This window comes from Bos taurus, chromosome 8 (assembly GCF_002263795.3).
Source record: "Bos taurus isolate L1 Dominette 01449 registration number 42190680 breed Hereford chromosome 8, ARS-UCD2.0, whole genome shotgun sequence".
Lineage (NCBI taxonomy): Eukaryota > Metazoa > Chordata > Mammalia > Artiodactyla > Bovidae > Bos > Bos taurus.
This window is the reverse complement of record NC_037335.1, coordinates 52,309,453-52,334,375: the sequence shown is the minus strand read 5'-3', so window position 1 is coordinate 52,334,375 and position 24,923 is coordinate 52,309,453. Positions and strand designations below refer to the sequence as shown.

Here is a 24,923-nt window from a genome sequence, read left to right as displayed (position 1 = left end):
GGAAGGGAGTGTTTGGGAGGATGCAGCATGCCTTTGGTGATTCTACAGCTACAGATCAAGGTTTGGAGCACAGAATCCTAATCTGGTGGGACCTGGAATCTCAAGAGACCACACAAAGGTCAACTTTCCAAGCTGTGTTCTTTTCAGTCCACCATGACTCATTGAGAAAAGATCCTGCTTTACAGAGTGCCAGCCTTCCCACACATAGGTAGTAAGATGTGAAGGCCAACAGTGGCAAGCCCACCCTATCCTCCACCCTCCTGTCCACCCCCTACACCTTCCCTTGATGTCAACTCAGGATCCAGAGGCTTGGGAACAGCTTGGCATATGGTTATGAGTTTTAAATATATATTTATTGAATGATTGAATGAATGAGTGAGTGAATTCATATTTATCAACATTCCTGTTTTTCAAACATATCCAACTGGATCAAAAATCTTAAAAATGAATGATGATGATTTCAGATATTAGAAGAAATGTTATTCAATTCCATTTTGGTTGTTCAGATATGGCTTTGTTATTTGAACCCCTTTGGGTATTATACTTTGGGCTTAAAGGACAGAGATTTAAAGGGTCTTGTTTAAAATACATGGACTGTGCAAAAGGAAGTCACTTAGGCACCTTAAAAATGGCAGGCTTTCCCCACCTGCTTGGGTCAGGATTATGCCAAGATTTGATCATATTTCTAATAGCTTGACAGCATGGCAGCTCACTTAGCCTTGGGTGATAATTTGGATACCTCAGTGATTTGCATATCATACATAAAATTTTGGCTACTTGCCCAGAATCTCAGAATTTAAGTTCCTGTAATGATATGTAGGAGAAGTTGGTTCTGATAGTAGAAGGGCTGATATTTTTGTTAGGTGCCAAATCCTTTCATGTGGCAATGTGAGACAAAAGTTAAAAAGCAAAGAACTCCCAGAGAGGTTCAGGTTGGCTTTCATTTATACTGAAGAGTAATTAATTGTTTTCAGAGTATTTCTTGGCAGCTGATTCTGTTAGAAGGGAGGGTGGACCAATGTGAAGTCATTGGATGTTTGCCAGAGGTAAAGAAGGTTGAAGGTTGCAGGCAGGATGGGAACAGGATTGCTGGGAAGGAAGAAGGAAAGGCTGAGGACTCTGAAAGTAAACTTTATAAAGTTTACTTCAACATTTTGCTTACTGCAGCTACTGTATAATTGGTAGAATTTAGCTTAGGGTTCAGTTTAGTAGAGGATAAACTGGGGTGAGAGTCTAGAGTGAATTTTCACCAATAGAGCTAGCCTTCTGCCTTTCCAAAAGGATTCAGACCTAACTTTAACAAAGTTACAATTCAGCAAGAGGTGAAGTTTCTGCAAAGAGTTGGGAGAGGCTTATGTGTGTGGATGGGGCTCCCTAGACAGAGGAATTTCAGCCTTTGAATAAAGCCTCTTGATACAGAACTGCATCCATTCCATCATCTATCTTCTGTAGCACTGCATCATGGATTAGCTGCCCTAATACATGGACTTGGGATATAGCACTCTTAACAGGCAGAAAACCTTGCTAATCAGAATCTGCCCAACCATCCCCTCTTCAGGAAGCCTCTTTTGCTCACTACAGCTGAAATTAGTGACATGTGGTAGGGTTACTGCCATTCATTCAGTCTTTATCTAATATCTTCTCTTTTTATAATACACGAGGACAAACCTGTTTGTTAGATTGTTAACTTGAATGTGAGTATCATGCTATCATTTACTGTATCTTCCAAGGCACTGATGTAGAGTAACTTATACACAAGAGTGGCACAATACATTTAAAAATGTTTTATTGAAGTCTAGTTGATTTAAATGTTGGGTTTATTGTATGCACTTTTGAGCCTGACAGTTCTTCAGTCCTCAAAAACTTTTCTGATGAGATCAGTGGTGATATTAACAAATGTTAAAAAAAACAAAAAAGTTGTGTTTAATTTCTGCTGTACAGAAACCTAACTCAGCTAGAGACTGAAATACCCATAGAAGTAAGTGGGTACAAACAATAACAGTAGTAGTAATAATAATCATTATTAATATTTTTTGTGTGCTTCCTGTGCAGTTCACCTTGTTCTAAGTGCTTTATTATTTTATCTCATTTCATTTTCATAATAATCCTAAAGGAGGCAGCCACGATCACCATCTTATAGGTGAGGAAGGAAACAGAATAAGCAGGGTAGAGGTAAAATTGAACAGATATACTTTGTTTACAAACACAAAGAAATCATTTTAATTTACACAAAGATATGTGTTTTCCCTCATTTTTCTGCAAATGCATGATACTATTGATTTATTCTTCATTTTTCTTTGTTTTATGACAAGCAAGAATAAAGCTAAATAATTCTTTCCCACCAGTAAAACCATGTAAATGTCGTGATGATGGTAACTGACAGCCTCAGGATCAGTGAGACAGCTGGGAGGGGTGGGGACTATGGCAAATGGAGAGCAGCCTGGAGGTCTCTAGTCAACCATTTGAGGACCAGAAGACACAGTGTTGCCAAATCTTCCAGGTTTTCAAGAGAAAAAATTTTTTTAATTTCCCAATTTCATTCAAATTTTTAAAGTGTAGGGCAAATAAAATATAAATCAGTCCCTGAACCTATTTGAAGGACAGCAGTGGACACTCAGACATAGAGAACAGACTTATGGATATGGGGAGTGGGAGGAAGGAGAAAGTGGAATGAATGGAGAGACTAACATGGAAACATATTCATTAACATATGTAAAATAGATAGCCAGTGGGAATTTGTTGTATGACTCGGGGAACTCGAACCAGAGCTCTGTAACAACCTAGAGTGGGGAAGAAGTTGGGAGGGAGGTTCAAGGAGGGAGGGGACATAGATATACCTATGGCTGATTTATACTGATGTTTGGCAGAAACCAACACAGTATTGTAAAGCAATTATCCTTCAATTAAAGATAAGTAAATTTAATTATATAAAATAGAAATCAGTCCCTCATGAAGTCAAATTTGGGGACAGAGTATGTAGGGAGGCTAGAGAGTAGTCAAGGGTCAAACTGCAGAGGACCAGAGTGATCATAGAATATAATTTATTGACAGCAGAAACTTTAGAATTGTGAAGGTCTGGGACAGTAAAGGTCATATTTGTGTTTGGAAAAGATTACCCTGCCATCCCACAGGGCTCTGATAGCTTCTAAATGGCGTCACTCAGGGCTGCAGGGACCCTGACACAGCCTCTCTTAGGCTGTTTCTCCTGAAGACTGAATGTGTCTGTCTTAATTTCCTAGCTTTTCACTTTCACTTCAGTGAAGCTTAGCTTTGCTGTCTAGCTCGTGCCTGTCATCATGTTTGCATGCCCTTACTTTCTCCTTCTCTGGAAAAACATCTCTTAGCTTCCCTCTCACCTCCTCAGGGGAAGCAGGTCTGTGTCTCTAGCATTGTGAACTTATGTTCTGACAATATGCAGACACTTCAAGGTTGTACACATTCTTTAATGAACAGCTGTCTAATCTCACCTGCCTCTTCCCCAGAGATGAGGCTTCTGAGTCAAACAAAGTAATGTCCAGTGGGAGAGCAAGTTGAAGAAAGGGGAAGAAATGAGCAACCAGACCCCCTTACCTACTCCACAGGAGGTACAGTTGGAAGGCTCATCTCCTTGGCATTCTTGGCAGGTGAAGTGACATGGATGACATTGGTTCCTGAATTCAAATTTGCCCAAGGAGCAGTTCAAAACACAGCGGCCATCATCCAAAACCCTAGAGGCAAGCAGACGTTTAGTTTGTAAGGGTGGCTTTGTGGGATGGCATTAAGTATTAGAACATGTGGTGTTTGTGTTTTTCTGCACAGACTTGGTTTCATTGTTCCAGAAACAAGGGTGATGCCTGGGACTGATCATCTTAGAACATGGGGAGCATTAGTCACGTACCCATCCTTGGCCAAAGATTTGGACCCAACAGCAGGCATGCCAGGAACCGGCTGTGGATATAATCTTGATTCTGGTTTCAAATAAATTAACCAGTGCCCTGGGGATTAAACCTGCATGGTAGGCTCTAGCCAAACCCAGTCAACACTGAGATGGGGGTCTTTGAACTTTCAAGGCACTTTAGTGGTCTTTGAATCCAGAGGCTTTGGAGAAAGTATCTTTCTTTAGTTATCAGTGTGCCCACACTTTGCAAGGAAACGTCAAGTCCAAGGGCTCTTGAAGAAGCACCATCCTGTAGTTTAGGTGCTACTTATAAACTTGACCTACACATATGGCGAGTAATCAATGAACTCTGATTTGGGGTGTCATTTTTGCAAGTGTTTCCTGGTGTATAGGGTACCACAGTCTCTATTTTCTGACCATGTTTGCCATCACCTACAAGGGCACCACAGATAAGTTAGTATGTGGGCTTCTAAAACCTTTGGTTTTATACAATGCAGTATATATATATATCATAATGTCATGGTTAATATTTTCAAAGTTTTCTTTCTTCTTTCCCTTGCAAAGTAATCCCATGTGATGAAGTAAATTGTATCCAAGAATTTTGCTCAGAAAAAAAAAAATACACAGTGTCTAAGATTTTGCTCAGAAAAAAATACACAATGTCTAAGTGCAAGTCGGATGAATAATGTAAATGGATGAAGTGAGCCGGGGAGCTCCAACCCCAGAGTTTCAGATTCAGTCGTGCCTTGGGGGAGAGAGCCAAGAATCTGCATTTTTGACAAGTTCTTGGATTGTACTCATGGTGCTGGTCTAGGGAATTTACTTTGAAAACTTCTCAAAAAACTGGTGGTCTAGGTTACTGTGGAACTTGCTAAATGACTCCTACCTAAGTCGTACAGGTGGTGCAAACCAGTGTCTCAGAGATCTTCCTTAGAGCAGTGGTTACTGTGTCAGTCCTGAGGGTGACCGAGTAGTAGCACACACGTGCTCCCCGGGGGACGTGATGCTGGTATCCATGTCTGGGAGAGCTGAAGGCCTGCAAACACTGCTAGGGGTTCTTCCTCTCTCCACCCAGAATGATGTCACAGCTCATTCCTGGGGTGGCATTGGTTTGTCAGACTTCTTCTGTTTCCATAGCTGGAATCAGCCCTACATGGAGGACTGGCATTTCAATCCTGGGTTTGGTGGAAACTGGGGTGGGGACAAGGCATCCTGAGTATGTGTTGCTTGCAATCTTCCACCTCATCCCTGAAAGTCTGTGTCATTTGCATCTGCTTGGAAACAGAATGGAATTCAGGCCAACCACACAAGAAGGTCGCCTTGTTCTTGGATCCTCAGCCCCTCAGGTTCTGGTCACCCTACCCAGCACAATGGCGTGAATAATACTTTTGGCCACTGCAGTGTGTGGAGTCCCAGCCCTAAAAAAGACACGCACACACATCTGGCTGTCCACGTCAGAACAGATCTCCCGCACCACAACCTGGAATGGGAAGCCTGTGCTCTTACGCCAGACGTTCAGCTGATGGCACTAATGCTAGCTGGGAAATCCTGACCCCACCCTGGCTGTGGTCTCTGAGCTAGAGGATTTGTCAAGGAATAATTTGGATGTGGCTAGTTAAAAAAAAAGAAACATGAGAAAAACCTCCCTTTATGAAAAAACTATATAAGAGCTTTCTGAGGTTTTTAAACAAGTGAACTACTCTGTTCTTCACTAAGAAGGAGAATGGGGCATGTTTATTTGTGAAGATTCATTTTCTTGCTAAATTAAGAAAAAGATGGAAAGCACATCATCATTTTATTTGTTGTGGGAAGAGATGACAGATTGGTTTTGGGGGCAATTATTTCTCTTGAGAGAGTGATCTAATACTGTCAACGGTTGGAACCTTTTAAAACCGTTCAGAAACTTGAGTGGGTGTGGCAGTGAAGCAAAGTGTGTAGTGCTGCCATGTTGATGTAGGGGAAGGGCTGTCTGCATTTACTTGAGAGCCTGAGTTTAAGACAGCCCTAAGCAAATAATTGTGCTTTAAGCCACCTCCCTCTATCCCTACCTTGAAGAAAGCACACGTGACATACGCAGTTTTTGTAAGAACATAATTCTTTATAAAGATTGAATGATAAGGAAACTAGTTGTGTTTGAGTGAAGGACGGAATTACATCATCTCCTGCAAACTCCCCCACCCCAACTTCCTTAAGAAAAATTGTTAAGGAACTTGAAGAAAAGTCCCATCTCAAGTGACACAGATTCCCACAGATACCAACAGATCTCCCCTAGTGGAGGAAAAGAGATTATCTTAGTCTGGGCTTCATGGGGCTGATGAAAATTTTCTTTAAAGCCAACTCCAGCCATCTCTGGGACACCAGTCATCCAGTTTGTGGATTTCTGAGATACTCAAGCAAGCTTATCTGTACTTGGGGAAGCCCTACTGTCCCCAGGTCACATATGCTCTTGGCCCTTTCATTAGCAGTGAACCATTCTGAGTCCCACAGGCCTCATGGAAAGGAAGAAGGTGTAAAACCAAATGCTGGAAGAGCTGCTGGAGGTGAAGTTCTCAACATTGGCACTAAATTTTCCAGAGACCCCAGTGTGTGTGTGTGTAGAGAGAGAGAGAGAGAGAAGTGAACTGAAACAGAAAAGATGCAAGTTAGGGTTAGCTGGACCTCCCTGTTGACTGTTGGTTTGCCTAACTAAAACCGTCACAAGAGTATTTACTGTAATTTCTTGGTAATGTTGTAACAGAATTAAATCTGACAAAAGGGTTTTTTCCCCCGAGTTCTCGAAACAGATCAAATAAAACATTTGAGGGTGGGTCAGAAAACTTTTACGTGTTTTTAATTAGTTCATGGGCTCTGCAATTCCTCAGGACTGGGTTGGGAAATTATCTTGGGCAGTGAGGACCATGACATTATAGAGCGATTGAATTGGGCAGAAAGTTCATTCGGATTTTTCCATACAATATTATGGAAAAACCCAGACAAACATTTTGGCCAACCTGATACATGTTATATAGCCCTGACAAAGACTGTACCCCAAGTTTTAAATCATCTCGAAGGAGCAAAATAAACCCAAAGGTTTGTAGAAAATGTAATGGCAACCCAGTCCAGTATTCTTGCCTGGGAAATCCCATGGACAGAGGATCCTGGTGGGCTGTATATGGTCCCTGGGGTCACAAAAGTCAGACTCAACAAGTGACTAAACTGCCACCACCACCAAAGGGAAAACTAGAAGATAAAGAAAGGGCTTTTCAATTTCCTGTGAAACAACTTCAGAGTTAAATGATTTAAAAATTTTTTATTATGGAAAAACTTAAACATGTAAAATAAACAATACATAACAGAAACCACCACCCCCACCACCACTCAGGTACTCATCTTTCAGCTTCACCAATTATCAGCACATGCGCAATCTTATTTCACCTACATTCCCACTGATTTTCTTCTCTCTCATATTAGGAAAACCTCTAAGTTAACATTTCTTTCCCAGATAAAAACTCCTTTAGGGATGACCTTTATTCTGTCAGTACTAGAGATCCTCCCAAAGCGTAAGATTAGAAAGAAACCCAGAGGGCCCTTTAGTCCTGTTTGTCCCGTTTGCCCCACCTTACTGCTACCCCATGTCCATTTTCTGCCAGTCTCTGGCCTGCTGTGCCTACTAGTGCCCACTAGAGACTGCATTCCTAAGCTCACTTTCCTCACTTGTAGGTGGTGTTTTCCTTTGGGATTCAGATGTTTCAGACAAAGAAAGGAAACACCAGCAGGAGATCTGAGGATGGGAGGAGAGAGGTTATGGTAATTATTCCTTCTGGAGCCACAGCTTAGGTTCCTCCTTGCATGTTTCTGGAGTGGTTATGTCCCCTCCAGCTCCAGTTTCTATCAAGCCTCTTTTCTTCTAAGGCTACAGGTTTTGCTTCAGGCCTAGGGTGTAAAAGCTGTCCCAGTGTTCTGGTCCCTGAGTGCATCAGCCCTTGACTTTGACCCACCACCCCCAAGTCACCTATTAAAAAAAAAATGGAGTTTGCACCTAACTCAAAACTGGACATAAAGCAGGTGCTGAAGATTGCCTTGAATAGACCTGATTCCAGTAAAGGAAATACTTTGGAGAACACCTAAAGAAAATACCTTGCTGCCCTTTTGAGAACAAACAAGTCAATGACTATATTTTTCAAAATAGTTTCTGAGATCTACACACTTGCTTTTCTGTCTTCAAAAGCTAAACCATGGGCTGCTGAAGCCAGACTATCCACATGGCCCAGGAGACCTCTGATCTTGTACCAATGAGCTTAGACTTTTAAAAATGGCCATTGATGGTAGTTGAACTTTTTTTCACTCCTGGTGAGCCTGGGACAGTCATGACTTCTGCAGTGTACACTGGATGATGGTAGCTGCCTTATTAAACAAATACTAACAAGTTCCCTTAGTTCAAAGATGTTCAAACATGGTGTAGGGTTTGATTGTTGATATGGTGAGGACTTAAAGGAGAAACAGGAGAAACAGAATGTATTTTCAAAATGGTGTCTGTGTCTAATAATATGCCTCAAAGCTGACTTAACACAAATTCAAGAGTCATAGGTATCTTAAAGAGACATTTAGAAAATGTTATCACAGCATTAAGAATTCCTAGTAAGACACTTCTTTTGTTTCCTTCTTTACCTCCTTCCCTCCTTTCTTTCTTTCTTTCTTTCTTTCTCCCCCTTTTCTTTCTTTTCCTCCCTCCCTCTCTCCTTCTTTCCCTCCCTCCCTCCCTCCCTCTTTCTTTTCTTCTTTCTGAGGGAGTTAATTGGAGAGCCAAGCTCATGATGTTAGTTATATACTTTATCAGGTTTGGTAAAACATATATTTATTGATTTATTACTGTGTGCTGATCACTAGAGAATAAAGAGACAAATACACAACAGTTTATGCTCAGGGTATTAGAGTCCAGATAAAGAATTAGATGAAATAACTTTTTTTTAATTTTAATTTTTATTTTATTTTATTTTTTAACTTTACAATATTGTATTGGTTTTGCCATATGTCAAAATGAATCCACCACAGGTATACATGTGTTCCCCATCCTGAACCCTCCTCCCTCCCCATACCATCCCTCTGAGTCATCCCAGTGCACCAGCCCCAAGCATCCAGTATCATGCATTGAACCTGGACTGGCAACTCGTTTCACATATGATATTATACATGTTTCAATGCCATTCTCCAAATCATCCCACCCTCTCCCTCTCCCACAGAGTCCAAAAGACTGTTCTATACATCAGTGTCTCTTTTGCTGTCTCGTACACAGGGTTATTGTTACCATCTTTTTAAATTCCATATATATGCGTTAGTATAGTGTAATGGTGTTTTTCTTTCTGGCTTACTTCACTCTGTATAATAGGCTCCAGTTTCATCCACCTCATTAGAACTGATTCAAATGTATTCTTTTTAATGGCTGAGTAATACTCCATTGTGTATATGTACCACAGCTTTCTTATCCATTCATCTGCTGATGGACATCTAGGTTGCTTCCATGTCCTGGCTATTATAAACAGTGTTGCAGTGAACATTGGGGTACACGTGTCTCTTTCCATTCTGGTTTCCTTAGTGTGTATGCCCAGCAGTGGGATTGCTGGATCATAAGGCAGTTCTATTTCCAGGTTTTAAAGGAATCTCCACACTGTTCTCCACAGTGGCTGTACTAGTTTGCATTCCCACCAACAGTGTAAGAGGGTTCCCTTTTCTCCACACCCTCTCCAGCATTCATTGCTTGTAGACTTTTGGATCGCAGCCATTCTGACTGGTGTGAAATGGTACCTCATAGTGGTTTTGATTTGCATTTCTCTGATAATGAGTGATGTTGAGCATCTTTTCATGTGTTCGTTAGCCATCTGTATGTCTTCTTTGGAGAAATGTCTATTTAGTTCTTTGGCCCATTTTTTGATTGGGTCATTTATTTTTCTGGAATTGAGCTGTAGGAGTTGCTTGTATATTTTTGAGATTAGTTGTTTGTCAGTTGCTTCATTTGCTATTATTTTCTCCCATTCTGAAGGCTATCTTTTCACTTTGCTTATACTTTCCTTTGTTGTGCAGAAGCTTTTAAGTTTAATTAGGTCCCATTTGGTTTATTTTTGCTTTTATTTCCAATATTCTGGGAGGTGGGTCATAGAGGATCCTGCTGTGATGTATGTCAGAGAGTGTTTTGCCTATGTTCACCTCTAGGAGTTTTATAGTTTCTGGTCTTACGTTTAGATCTTTAATCCATTTTGAGTTTATTTTTGTGCATGGTGTTAGAAAGTGTTCTAGTTTCATTCTTTTACAAGTGGTTGACCAGTTTTCCCAGCACCACTTGTTGAAGAGACTGTCTTTAATCCATTGTATATTCTTGCCTCCTTTGTCAAAGATAAGGTGTACATATGTGCGTGGATTTATCTCTGGGCTTTCTATTTTGTTTCATTGATCTATATTTCTGTCTTTGTGCCAGTACCATACTGTCTTGATGACTGTGGCTTTGTAGTAGAGCCTGAAGTCAGGCAGGTTGATTCCTCCAGTTCCATTCTTCTTTCTCAAGATTGCTTTGCCTATTCAAGGTTTTTTGTATTTCCATACAAATTGTGAAATTATTTGTTCTAGCTCTGTGAAGAATACCATTGGTAGCTTAATAGGCATTGCATTGAATCTATAAATTGCTTTGGGTATTATACTCATTTTCACTATATTGATTCTTCCAATCCATGAACATGGTATATTTCTCCATCTATTAGTGTCCTCTTTGATTTCTTTGACCAGTGTTTTATAGTTTTCTATATATAGGTCTTTAGTTTCTTTAGGTAGATATATTCCTAAGTATTTTATTCTTTTCGTTGCAATGGTGAATGGAATTGTTTCCTTAATTTCTCTGTTTTCTCATTATTAGTGTATAGGAATGCAAGGGATTTCTGTGTGTTGATTTTATATCCTGCAACTTTACTATATTCATTGATTAGTTCTAGGAATTTGCTGGTGGATTCTTTAGGGTTTTCTATGTAGAGGATCATGTAAACTTCCAAACTCATTCTATGAGGCCAACATCACCCTAATACCAAAACCTGACAAAGATCCCACAAAAAAAGAAAACTACAGGCCAATATCACTGATGAACATAAATGCAAAAATCCTTAACAAAATTCTAGCAATCAGAATCCAGTAACAAATTAAAAAGATCATACACCATGACCAAGTGGGCTTTATCCCAGGGATGCAAGGATTCTTCAATATCCACAAATCAATCAATGTAATACACCACATTAACAAATTGAAAAATAAAAGTCATATGATTATCTCAATAGATGCAGAGAAAGCCTTTGACAAAATTTAACATCCATTTATGATAAAAGCTCTCCAGAAAGCAGGAATAGAAGGAACATACCTCAACATAATAAAAGCTATATATGACAAACCCACAGCAAACATTATCCTCAATGGTGAAAAATTGAAAGCATTTCCTCTAAAGTCAGGAACAAGACAAGGGTGCCCACTTTCACCATTACTATTCAACATAGTTTTGGAAATTTTGGCCACAGCAATCAGAGCAGAAAAAGAAATAAAAGGAATCCAAATTGGAAAAGAAGAAGAAATAACTCTTGTGCATGGCAGAGGGGATGTCCATGCTAGAGATTTACTTGCCACTGGAGCAGCCTCATTATATTGATCTTGGGAGAGACCCTGCTTCCTTTGCATTTATCAGAGCAGTGATGAGACCAACAAATATTACATACTAGAATTTATTAATAGAGGAATATTGATTAAAAAATACAGTGTGCTCCCAACTCTCTTCACTAGAGATTCTCAGTGATTAGCAAAGATGCTTGTCCCATTCAGAGATTTGCTATTTCCTCATTCGTTCAGTTACCAAACATTGACTGAGTGCCTATTTTCTTAGCACTGTGATAGATAATGGAGGTACAAAGATGAGTATTTTAAGGGGCTTACAGTCTAACAAATAGATTTGTGAATCAGTGTCTTAAAATGTCACAAGTGCAATTATGGAAGTTTGTACAGAGTATAGGGGACATAAAGGTGAGGTTTAATATTGGAAAGAGGTAACAAATGCTTTCATAGAACAGTTCGCCCTTGAATTGACTCTAGAAATGTGAGTAGATATTTTATCAGCAGACGGAGATGATGGTTGCAGGATGGGTGTGCAGAAAGGGATGAGATTCTAGGCATCAAAGCCATCACCACCTTCATTGATAAGAAGGCTTATCTAGTGTCCAGGGAACCTATTCTTATGGTGGTTATGGGGTACCATGGCAAGAGGATGCAACAGAAGTGAGCTGTGGCCAGACCACAGTGGTTTTCTATGTCAGGGGAAGGAATCTGATTCTTTTTTTCGTATGCTCAAGGGGTGCCTCCAGGTGGTAAGTACCTCTTCTCTCCATCCTGCCTCTCATGAGCTTGCAACCCCAGGAGCTACTGAGAAAGGTCACTCACCTCGTGACAGGGCAGCCTGTGCAGTCTTCCTGGGTTGGTCCTCGGCACTGGATACACGAGGCTTCGCAGATCTGGCAGTGGCCATGCTCATCGACGTATTCTCCTGGGGAACAAAATCTAGTTGTTTATCTTATTTCTACATGAGAGCAGCCAGATCCCTCTGTGGCTATGAAAAAACAGTGGAGACAATTCAGAGAGAAGAGACATTGAATGACTCAGCAACCAGTCCTAAATCCTGACCTTACATTGCTGTTGTTCAGTTGCTAAGTCACGTCCGACTCTTTGCAACGCTGTGAACTGCAGCATGCCAGGCTTCCCTGTCCTTCACTATCTCCCTGAGTTTGCTCATACTCATGTCCATTGAGTCAGTGATGCCATCCAACCGTCTCATCCTCTGTTGTCCCCTTCTCCTCCTGCCTTCTATCCTTTCCAGTATCAGAGTCTTTCCCAATGAGTCAGCTCTTCGCATCAGGTGGCCAAAGTATTGGAGCTTCAACTTCAGCACCAGTCCTTCCAATGAATATTAAGAGTTGATTTCCTTTATAGTTACAACTATTACTTTCCCACGGGTCCCAGAAGTTAGAACGTCGGAAAGTTACGAGGCAGTGACATTATTCTGAATCTAGTCAACATGTTATAGATGTGTTATATAAGTGTTATATGTGTTATATAAGTAGAAAGAGGCTGGGGTGGGGTGTCCTACAGGACCCCCTTACTGAGTTCCTACTAACTTTCCTGTTAAAACCTGAGGGCTCCTGGCCCACAGAGACCCCAGGTATAATCCTGGTTGAGGTCAAGCCACAGGCATGACCTGCCCAGATCTTGTTCCACTGCTCCAGGGTGAGGGGTTGATTGTGATTACTAGTCAGAAATGCCAATTAAATCTTGGCTGACATTAGACAGATGTGAGCTGCATCTCACCCTGAGAGAGTAACAATAAGGAGATAGCCAGAGAAGTTCATCTTTCCCAAGGAAAAACCCATATGAGGCCTTCCCACATGAACGTTTCATAAAAGTTTAACAAACTTGGGGACATTTAAAATTTTTTTCACATGGCAAAGGCAGTGAAGAGAAGCCAGTTTTATTGCTGGTGATAATCCAATAATGGGTCTCCATTCATTGAATTCAACCCTTTATCCACACTACATTGTCATTGTCTTAAAAAGAAAAAAAAAAAGTGGAAAAATATCTCAGTCAGATCCGAAGACCCAGTTTGTATGATGTGGAAACTGATTACACTCAGGAAATATAGTTTCAGATTTCAGTCGAGTCACAACTTCTCTTGCCCCTCTACCTCACTTCCAACTTTCACAGCCCTGTAAGCCTGTTGCGTTGTTGGTTTGAGATCCAGCCAGCCAGAAGAGGGATGGGGCAAGACTTGCCCCTGGTTAAGTCAAATGGTCTAACTCAAACTCCAAGGTTCACAGCCTGATTTATTGCAGTTATCTTGCAAAAAGCCCTGGAAACTTGAACTTTACTGATGAGGAGTGGAGTGAAGTCTACCCCTCTGCCTTTCCCCATAGCTTTACTGAACTAGCAGAATTGGGTAAGGCAGACCTTACTTACATAAATCTTCCACTTGCTAGCACTAAAGCACAGAAGTGAAAATGAAGAGGCAACTAGAATTTGCCTTTACATAGCAGAAAAAGCCTTTCACAGAGACTAAGTCTATTGGTTTTGTTAATTAATGGGGAAGAATATATACTCAGAGCAGAGCAAGAATCTAACAGTGGCCCACCCTGCATATCTTGGATTCTTTTCTTCATTGCCAGGATGCAATGTGGACCAGAAAAGTATAATTTTTAGAGTGGGACTGTGGTTCTTAGCCCAGGAGTGACTCCCAGAAGCCCTAGCCCCTAAAGAGTGAGGAACCAGAGGGGGAAAAGAACGCAGAGGTTGTTCACTGCGCTAAAAGCCCAAATCTAGTTGAGGCGGAAAACCACTGCTCCCCCCAGGTTCATCTCACCAAGCCAGGCACGCTGGTGTGGGCAGCCTCTGCCTCTGTAGGGAGCAGCATCCTTTACTAATTCACGCAAAAGTGTTAGAATGGACTAGTTATACTTTTCAGCATCTTGAGGCAGAAAAAGCTGGGATTTCTGTCTAGTAGGAGTGGTGGTTTCAAGATGGGGCTGTCTCACTCAATTACAATACAGGCATTGTATTTCTTCAGGCTTCTTTTTATTTACTCAGACTCCCCCATTTCACCTCTTTGTTATTACCCTTGCTGAAATCTCTTCCATTTTTGCTGAGGGAGGCACAGTCAGTTGAGCAGTGTGATTTTCAGCCCAGGCATCAGCAGGATAAAGAGCAGAGGAGGACCCAGGGTGGACCAGGTGGGAAGAAGCAGATCATGCCTGCACGGCCAATGAAAATGATCTGTGTTTAGAGTTAGATGACAGCTATGTGTCTTTCAAAAGATGTGTGCTGAGGGCAACAGGAATGGGAGACAGTCACAGAGACTCCTAAACCCAAAGAAAGTGTATTCTAGAGAAATGTAGGATCATGGAGAACACAGCTCACTCATTCATTCATTCCATGGATATTTTTTGAACTTCTGTGTGCCAGGTACTCGGTGAGATTTAGATACACAAATCTTAAGAGGCCCTTTTCTTGGGTTTGCAAAGATTTTGTGGTAGAATGATTTGTAAAGAAATAGTTATAATACAAATGCTGGCCACATGCCTTTGACTTTTTGGACAGTCTAGGTTAAAGTCTTAAACCAAAAAGCAAGGGCATATGCTAGACTCTGCTAGACCTAGAGGCAAAGACCATCCCTTTGCCTTGGCACCCATGCCTGTAGGAACTGACACAGTGATGTGGGTCTCCCAGCTCCTAGTATCCATCTACCTTAACCTCCATGATATATCAGAGGCAGTGCTAGGGTAGGATTTTAAACTAAGTACACCTTGCTCTGCTAAATCGAATGCTACTTAGCTGGTTCTGAGTTATCCCGTATCTATACCCAGAATCTCCTTTGTAATTACAGGTGATGCATGGCTAGGTCAAGCAAGAGTTATCCAGTTATTACTGTGAAAATTTTAAATTCTACTCTGTATCTGATTTGCCTCCTCTTTGGCTTCCGTAAGCCAGTAGGTGGCACTGACAGCTTGGACTTCTACTTCTTGATCTGCTCACCTATTATGGCCTCTGTTGGTGTTCACAGAATGCCAACTTAGATATAATCATCACTTGGAATTGCCCCATCTCGAGTGAGATTTCAAGTACACACTCCAAACACAACCTTCTTATGCCCCACTATGAATCTAGCTTACCGTAGGTGGAGCCCTAGGCCACTTGGTCATCTTTTTCATTCATCTGTCTAGTTCCCTCTTGCATTCCTTATTTGGACTAGGCCAACCTTTCCAAGACCCAAGTCCCACCCATTTTATCCCCACTGTTTCTCAGAATGTGACGTCACTACCTAATTTGCTGTTAAGATACTGAGTATCCCCGGCATCTTTTTTAATTTTCTTTTTCAATGTCAAAATTCCTGTGTTATTGACTGTTCACTTGTCCCCTGTCTTTGAGGAAGTTAATTTTTTTTTTCCTGGCCATTGTCAACTCTCCATCTAATGCTTTTAGTCTTTCCTCAGGGTATTTCCCCACCAGTCTTTCTTTAATGTTTTCTTCACCTCTTCATCCTCTGATCTGTAAAAGTTCTCCCCAACTTAAAACCTTCCCAAGCATTTTTCTTCCCTAATAAGTGACTCTTTAAGCCTTTTCCCTCCTACCATTTGGAAACTAAATGGAGAAAACCTCATATTATGTAAGAGTCAGCGTAGGACAGCTAAACTGTTCATCTCTCTCCTGTCTGCACGCCTCTTAACTAGAGAGCAAGTTCTGGCTTTGGAACAGATGAGAAGAGAGGAACCTGCCCCATTTCTCATATTTATGTAGATGTCTGATCAGTTACATAAACTACTACCCCAAGCCCTTGGAGGCACAAAAGTCCCACTGCACATTTGAAACAAAAAAAAAAAACCCCAGATTCCAACAACGTACTTTTTTTTTTTTTGATTGTTGGAACAATAAATTCTTGTCATCTGTCTTCATTGCACAATGAAGCTGAATGTTTATGACAGGCGTGATATACAAAATTCTTAGGAAAAATCACTTTTAGCACAGACTTCAGGGGTCAGTATTTTTGTTCTCCACCTCATCCTATAGGCTCTTCCTTCTGGTGTCTTCATTCATTATTATCATGTCCAAATTATCTTTCTTCTGTCATCAGAAAAATTTTCATTCTCCTTTTAGTCTCTTTCTCATCTTCTACTAATTCAAAGGACACTGAGACAGTAGGGTTTCCTGGTTGGGAATGATGTCTCTGCAGACACAGCTTAAAAATTAATACTTGTAAAAGAGGCTTAGTCTGCCCGTTCTACCTGTTGATGACATTGCAGAATGTGTTTGTTTCAACAAGTCTAAGTTATAAATAAACTTTATGAAATCATCCAGAATAGGTGAACATTGATTACATCCTCCACAGATACTAAATTTGGTCGAGACTCACATGATAATATCTTTTAGGCTTACATGGGCCAGAAGAGCTTCATGTCTCCTGTGGAAATGCTATGCTTTCTTTTGTACCTTGTAATATTTCTTTAATGATTAGAGCCACATTTATTGTAATATTTAAGCAAATATATAAACTCAGTAAATTAAACATATAAGTAGATTATAATGTGAGTTTAAAACAACTTTTTATCAAGGGTGATTAATTAGAGAAAATCAGGAGGGACACTGGGATAAGAAATCAGTCATTTGGTTTTTGATCCAGTTATTTCAGTGAGCAAACTTCAGTTCAGTTCAGTTCAGTTCAGTTGCTCAGTCGTGTCTGACTCCTTGCGACCTCATGAACCGCAGTACGCCAGGCCTCCCTGTCCATCACCAACTCCTGGAGTCCACCCAAACCCATGTCCATTGTGTTGGTGATGCCATCCTCTGTCGTCCCCTTCTTCTTCTGCCCTCGATCTTACCCAGCATTAGGGTCTTTTCAAATGAGTCAGTTCTCTGCATCAGGTGGCCAAAGTATTGGAGTTTCAGCTTCAACATCTGTCCCTCCAATGAACACCCAGGACTGATCTCCTTTAGGATGGACTGGTTGGATCTCCTTGCAGTCCAACGGACTCTCAAGAGTCTTCTCCAACCCCACAGTTCAAAAGCATCAGTTCTTCTGCACTCAGCTTTCTCTCTTGGGGTACCTGAATTATCTGTAGACCTCTGTTTAAGTGCCTTAGCACTCAGATACCAGAAACCATAGAATGTGACCTTCCTGAATGTCTCTACAACCAGAAGTGCTAATCAAATACTACTATTTCTCTGCAGGGATGTCAGTAACTAGTTTCCAACTTAAGAAACCACTGTGTGAAGATAGTTTTCATGAAAAAAATCTATATATTTATTGTGTTTCACTACCTTAAATAAATATGCCCAGTAATACTTTCAACTAGTTGTAAGTTATATACTAATGAAATAGTTCAGGTTTTAAGGCCTCGTTAAGTGTGGAGTTTTATAGCAAGACTCAAAATATGAGGCCATCAACTGAGACTGTAATATCTTCACTTAAAAGTCTACACAATTATTCATCCTTAAAAAAGAAGGAAATTTCTTATACATGCTACAACATGGATGAACCTTGAAGACATATGCTAAGTGAAATATATCAGTCACAAAAGGACAAATATCATATGATTCCATTTATGCGAGGTACCTAGAGTCATCAACTTCAGAGAAACAGAAAGTAAAAGGGAGGTTGCCAGGAGCTGGGGAAATAGAATGGGGGAGTTAACTCCCTAAAGGGTACAGAATTTCAGCTGGGGAATATGAAAAAGTTCTTGTGATGTATCCTTGGTGGTAAGGGTTGCATACAGTGTGTGTAGTAATTAATGCTGTAGGTCTATACATTAATAATGGTTAAAAAGGTAAATTTTATTTTTAAACTTTTCATTTTGTATTGGGGCATAGGCAATTAACAATGTTGTGATAGTTTCAGGTGGACAGTGAAGGGACTCAGCCATACAGATACATGTATTCATTCTCCCTGAAACTTCCCTCCCTGTCCAGGCTGCCACATAACCTGGAGCAGAGTTCCCTGTGCTATACAGTGGGTCTTTGTTGGTTATTAAAATGGTAAATTTTATATTATATACATTTTGCCATACACACGAAGTCTACACAGTGAGTTTATTTCTTAGCAGGGCAATACTTAATTTTAACCAAAATCTCGGGATTTTCAGCCTGTGGAGATGCATTTGAAAAGCACCAGCCATCTTGGAGAGCTAGTTTGTTTCAGAGTCTTGGGAGACCTCTTAAACTCATGGAGATAAGTGAGGAAGTGGATAAAGCTTGTGACAGTGGAGAAAGCTGGCAGCTGGCACACTGTTTCCTTTGCATTAGGATTTACAAAGATAGAGTGAACATCAAGCGACTCAGAGGAGAGGTGTTTCCACAGCCTGGAGGTGTCTGGGGCTACTGCTGCTCTCTCCTGTCCTGCCAATGATTCCCACTTTTACTCTCCCACAGGCTTTTCTAATTGATGAAACTTATCTTTGCTGATCTCATTGCATTTTCATTTTCAGGCGCTAGTGTTCTTCTGTGTGGTTTGTGCAGATGCTCTGAAAGGCTAGTCTGGCACCCACCCCCCACATATCCTGGCACTCCTGCAAAAAGGATAGATCATAAAGTGTGGATCTAACACATTGCAAATGTTGTTTCCCTCTACCTGCATGCTGAATGAAGAGTAAGGAATCAAGAGTTGATCCTTTGAGTTTTTCCACTGTTGTTGTTTGGACCCTGACCACAGGCTTCTTTAAAAAAAAATGTATCCAGTGTATGCACCCCAGTGTTCATTGCAGCAGTACTTACAATAGGTAAATAGTCCAGGACATTTAGGTTGCTTCCAGGTCATTGAAGCAACCTAAATGTCCATCAACAGAGGAATGGATAAAGAAGATGTGGTACATATATACAATGGAATATTACTCAGCTATGAAAAGGAATGACAACTGTTTCATTTGCAGAGACATGGATAGACCTAAAGACTGTCATACAGAGTGAAATCAGAAAGGGAAAAACAAGTATCATATAATATCACTTATGTGTAGAATCTAGAAAAATGATACAGATGAACTTGTTTGCAAAGCAGAAATAGAGACACAGATGTAGAGAACAAATATCCAGATACCAAGTGGGGAAGGGGATGGATGGGATGAATTAGGAAATTGGGATTGACATATATACACTGCTTTGTATTATATAAAATAGATAACTAGTGAGAACCTAAAAAAAATTTATCCAGTGTGAAGTCTTGGCCAACATACCTGAATAGAGTGGTGATGTAGCAATCACACAAACTCCCATTCACTGACACCTACCATGTTAGAAATTGTGTTCTAAGCCAATAATGTTTAAGGCAAATAATAGTTTGTTTTATAAATGAGAAACTGAGGCTCAGAGAGTTGAAAAATTTGCATAAATTCATTCAACTAGGTCAGTCACAGTGTTGGGTTGTGACTCAGATGTGTCTGTGCCCATGCTCTTTCTGCAAGATTTCCCTGGTACAAATTCATTTCCACTTTTGGAGTTCCAAGTAGCTTTGCTATTTATGAAGAGAAAGAACGGAGCACATGCCTGCTCTAAACCACTTGATGAGGTAAGGGTATCAAAAAGGAATTCACTGTGTAAACAAATGAACTTTGAGCAGGCATGGTGCACTAAGCAGATTTACTCAGTGACTGAATATGCCCTCCACATTTATTTTCTCTGATACAATAGCCACCATTTATTAAAAGACAATTCTGGTTATTGAATAGAGATCTCACAGATAGCTTATTCTGTCCACTAGGATAGAAGCTTTTAAGGGAAACCCCCACTTTTTTTTTAATGAATAAAATAATTGATTGGAGCTCTGCAAAGGGATTTTTCTATACCTAACTGCTGTCCAAAACCAAAATAAACTACCTCCTAAGAAATAGCTTACAATCAGAATTATAGTAACCTCTCTCTGGTCCCTCAATTTATATGAAAATTTAGTATAGATGGACTGGTTCCTGTATATCTTTTTCTCAATTAAGAGAATTTTGCATAGCCTTTATGTTAGTGAAAAATCACTGTTAAGTCTTAGTTAGGGAAGCTGAAATTAAAAAGACACTGAACAGTTGATTCTAGAATCAGGAACAAGAGAACACAAGAGGCATGAGTGTGATTATTATTTGTAATTAAACAAAATAAATGTACAGAGCCTATTGTTAAATCTGTGGATGAGGGAAACTGTGAGCACTTTCCCACAAGCAGGGTTCAGTGGGTAGGAGCCATTTTTTCACCCATTGGAGGGGTACAAACTGCTGTAATGCTATCTGCTCTCCTTGTAAGCGAACCTAGGCTCACTGCAGGTTCTTCTGGGCACTCCATCCCTCTCTTCCTCGGAGGTAAGATTTTATCCCCCAGTGTTCAGTGTTCCCATCGTTTGTACCAGAGAGACCGCTCATGGGAGAAACCGTACAGATTTGGATATGTTCATGGTAAGGGGTTATGTGAGGTTCAGTACCCAGCGCTGGAAGTAAGTGACCATAATTTGGGAGAATGACTTGTTTACCTTTTGGAAAACATGGCTGATTTCCTGCTGCAGGTCACGTTTGGGTGACGCTTGTTGAGACAACCAGTGACCTGAGAGGAGAGGTTGCTGACTAGAGCTTCCTACAAGCCCGAGAGTGATCATGGGCGCTGTGAGGCCTTGAGGACTGTATCATTTCCCTGCACCTCAGACCCGATGAAGATGGCAGGTGAAACTATCAGGGCTGTGGCCCACAGAGCCTTCCTGACACTTTTGAACTAAACTAGCCCATGAATTGGTTGAACCCAAAGTCTTTCCCAAGGATCTAATACAATCTAAATGTGTTCTGTGATGGTGGGAGTCCTGAACACAAGCACAAGATGAGACTTGTTATCATCCACTTTCTTTGCTATAGTGACCCAGAGAGCCTCCCTAAATAACCACTTTTATTGGTTGTTGGTTATTTTATTGGTTAAAAAACTTGCTCTTTCTTTTTTTTTTTAAACATAAGTTGGTGCAGCCATTGTGGAAAACAGTATGGAAGTTTCTCAAAAAGCTGAAAAATAGGATTACCACATGACCCTGCAATTTCACTCCTGAGTACCTATCCAAAGAAACCCCTAAATGCCAATGTGAATAGATAATGCAGCCCAGTGTTCATAGCAGCATTGTTTACAATTGCCAAGATATGGAAGTAACCTAAGTGTCCATCAACAAATGATTGGATACATGGGATATATATGTGTGTGTGTATAAAACACTACTACTATTCCATAAAAAAGAATAAAATTTTACCATTTTCAACAACATGGATGGACCAGGAGGTTATTATACTAAGTGAAATAAGTCAGAAACACAAGTACTGTATGATATCTCTTGTATGTGGAATCTAAACTAGTGACTATAACAAAAAAGAAACAGACTCATGGATACAGAGAGCAAACTAGTGGTTACCAGTGGAAGCAGGAGGGGCAGTACAGTGGTGGGAGAGTGGGTGTTACAAACTACTGGATGCAAGATAGGCTCAAGGATGTATTTTACAACATGGGGACTATAGCCAATATTTTGTAATAGCTGTAAATGCAAAGTCACCTTTAAAAATTATATAAAAATTTTTTAAAAATTAAAAAATAAGATGAACATAAAAGCCCAAACCCATGCTCTTAAGCCCATCAAGGCACCACTACTGTCCCTTCCCCAATGCCAGTGCCCCTGGGAAGGAACATCCTCAAATTATCCTTCTAATCTTGCTCTGCAGTAACACATCCAGTGTACTGTCTTTGTCTTTCCTCTTCCTCTCTTAATCTTTCCTCTCCCTTCCTTAATCTTTCCTTTTCCTTCCTTAATATTTCCTCTCCCTTCCTTAGCCTTTCTGCAAGCCCTGCCTGCTAACTCTAAGTTGCAGACTAATTGCTAATTAAGAGAAAGAGAAGCTCCTGGAAAGAGAAAGAAGTTGCCTTCCAAGGCCTAGGGCTCTATCTGCACCTGAGCTGGTAATTGACAACTTAGTCTTTCACTGGGTCATCATTAACTCTCCCCATCCTCAGGCAGGGGATGCTGCCTTCTAAGAGATGGTTTGGTTTGCCTAGTGACAGGTCTGAGTGGAGCATGGCACCCAGCACACCTCAGTCCCTTAGTGACCAGGGAAGCATTTGATGAGTCAGGCTGCCATATGTTTTGTTGAGAGTAACCAGATTGTGCTTTTGAAAAGACTCAAGTATGGAAATAAGACAGGGAACCAAAGTCTGCCTTGTGCCTACAGTGGAGTGCCAGCCTAGGAGGAATAATTGTCTTGGGTAAATGCACAAATTTCAGAGTTATCCCCACCACCTGGGTTTGATTTTGGCTTCCTTCTCCAGCTGCCTGACATTAATCAAGTCACATATTTCCCTGACATTCCTCTTCTGTGTACTGTGTATTGTGGATAATATTTTCTTTCTCACAGAATGTGGTGGGGATCAAATGAGAAAACGGACCTGAAAGTGCCTTGCATAGTGGATAAAAGAATGGTAGCTGCAGTTATCATGTACTTTGGTGTGTTATCTCATTAAACGTCAAATTAATAAGGTAGGGTGAAGTGAAAGTGTTAGTCGCTCAGTTGTGTCCGACTCTTTGCGACCCCATGGACTGTAGCCTGCCTGGCTCCTCTGTCCATGGCCTTCTCCAGGGAAGAATACTGGAGTAGGTAGCCACTCTTTTCTCCAGGGGATCTTCTTGACCCAGAGATTGAACTCGAGTCTGCATTGCAGGCACATTCTTTACTGTGTGAGCCAGGGTAGGAGCTATCAACTTAATTGGGAATTTAAGCATCAAAATGTTAATTCTCTGACCATCACTCATATATCCTGGTCTCACTAGATCCCAAGTTGTGCCTTCTTCACTACCCTTGAGGGGACTTGAACGTATTGCCTGCATAGGCCCGTGGCAATGAGGCAACTGAAATTAGCAACCTGGATAACTAGAACATTCCCTTCTCAAAGCAATTCAGCTGCAAGATACAACTTGCACACCTCACGTACCTCATGAAGGCAAGGTCATCTTCATACATAATTAGCAGCCCCTTGGAGCCAGCCTCCCTCTATCAGAGCAGCAGCTTTCCCTGAATTTAGCTGTGGAAACTTCTGAGGCCGTGACTATGCCCTTCTCAGCCTGCTGAGGTAGAAGTTTGGGAAGGCACACGAGGCTTTTTCCAAGTGGAGTCTCACTAAGTCAGGCACAGAGCGTGGGATTCTGCGCCGCATGCTGGGGTGGGCACTGCTCTTGGACAGCCCGCTTCTCCTTTAGGTGAGAGGCCCAGGACAGGCCCTAGCTTCTTTCCTTGGCTGTCATTGGGACAGATTACAGTGTTCCCTCTCTGTCTCAGTGACGCTGGCACACATAAGCAGACAACAGTGGAAGTGGGGGCGGTGTTGTAGGTTATGAGTGTTGTGTGCTCCGTGTGTGGCCAGGGGGATGGGTGGGGGAGTTCGTGTTGTGAGGCAAGGGGCCTCAGACTCCCTGGGTGTCAGAGGGAAGAGTCTCAGGTGTGTCCCTGCCCACCAGCCTCCTTCTGCATGGTTTGTATCTGATTAGAGCTTTAGGCTCTGCCCAGAGCATGGGATCCAGGACTAGAAGCTCACTTGGCACCACCATAGAATGCCCTAGCCTCCCTCTCCACTCTTCAGGATTCCTCTCTTTCCCATTGAGCCCCTGGATGACCATGCACTGGCCTTTCCTCACTGAGAGAGGAGAGAGGCTGGAACAGGTGAAGTGCTTGTATATGTTGGAACCAGCTGTCCTAGCTGTGAATCCCAGGGCTCTCTCCTGTGTAAACTTGCACACGTGCTGGAACTTCTCCCCTGGGCCTGACCGCCATTCTTCACAGCCAAGCCCACCTCAAAGCAGACCCTTAGCATCTCCCCAGGGGCCACTGCATCTTCCTGCTTTACTTACATCATTGTCCCGGCTAGGGGAGGGGCTCTTCAGCATCACTGTTGGGGAACAGACCCCATGGTAGGGGGTCCTGTGCCCTCTGGGACCAGCCCCTGGCCCCAGGTCTGCAGCCAGCAGGCGGAGAGGTGGGGCTCGTCATCCAGGACTCCAGAAGCCTGGCACTCCCTATAAATTCCCTGAGATCCCCACAGGCAGAGCTGATGAGTCAGGCTCTCCTCCCCTTTTCAAACTTCCTCTGGCGGCTGTCTGACCTGCTTTGACTCCTTTTTCCTTTCAAGGCTGCTCTTGATATTTATCTTAACCAGATTTTACACGGTGCAATGTGCCTGAGGCCCCTAGTCCTCCCAGAGCAGGAGAGGGCCAGTTTCTCTCTCTGCCACTCACTGTTCACCAAAATGGGCAGGGATGGGCTGTGGAAGAGCTGCCTGTGGGCTCGGGAACTTTTGGTTATGCAATCGTCGAGTGTAATTTAGGTTGTAATTTCCTAAATATGAATTTGTAAGATGCCAGCATTTTCTATGGGATAAATACAAGTGCTCACTACGGTAGCATGAATGATGGGCAGGCAGAACTGCTAAGAGGAACAGGGACAGGAGAAGGATGACACGTGTGTTTTGGGGATTAGAA

The 24,923-nt window shown here is 41.6% G+C and overlaps 1 protein-coding gene across 2 annotated transcripts in view; it reads right to left on the bottom strand.

Moving 5' to 3' along the window:
- The window catches only part of PCSK5 (proprotein convertase subtilisin/kexin type 5), a 519,623-nt gene that overhangs the window by 96,773 nt on the left and 397,927 nt on the right, over window positions 1-24,923 (bottom strand). For both annotated transcript variants that reach the window (XM_024996182.2, XM_024996184.2), the window contains exons 21-22: window positions 12,314-12,416; window positions 3,571-3,707 (exon numbers count right to left, since the gene is read on the bottom strand). In XM_024996182.2, the coding sequence (XP_024851950.1) occupies window positions 3,571-3,707; window positions 12,314-12,416 (240 nt within the window). The remainder of the gene's footprint in view (window positions 1-3,570; window positions 3,708-12,313; window positions 12,417-24,923) is intronic.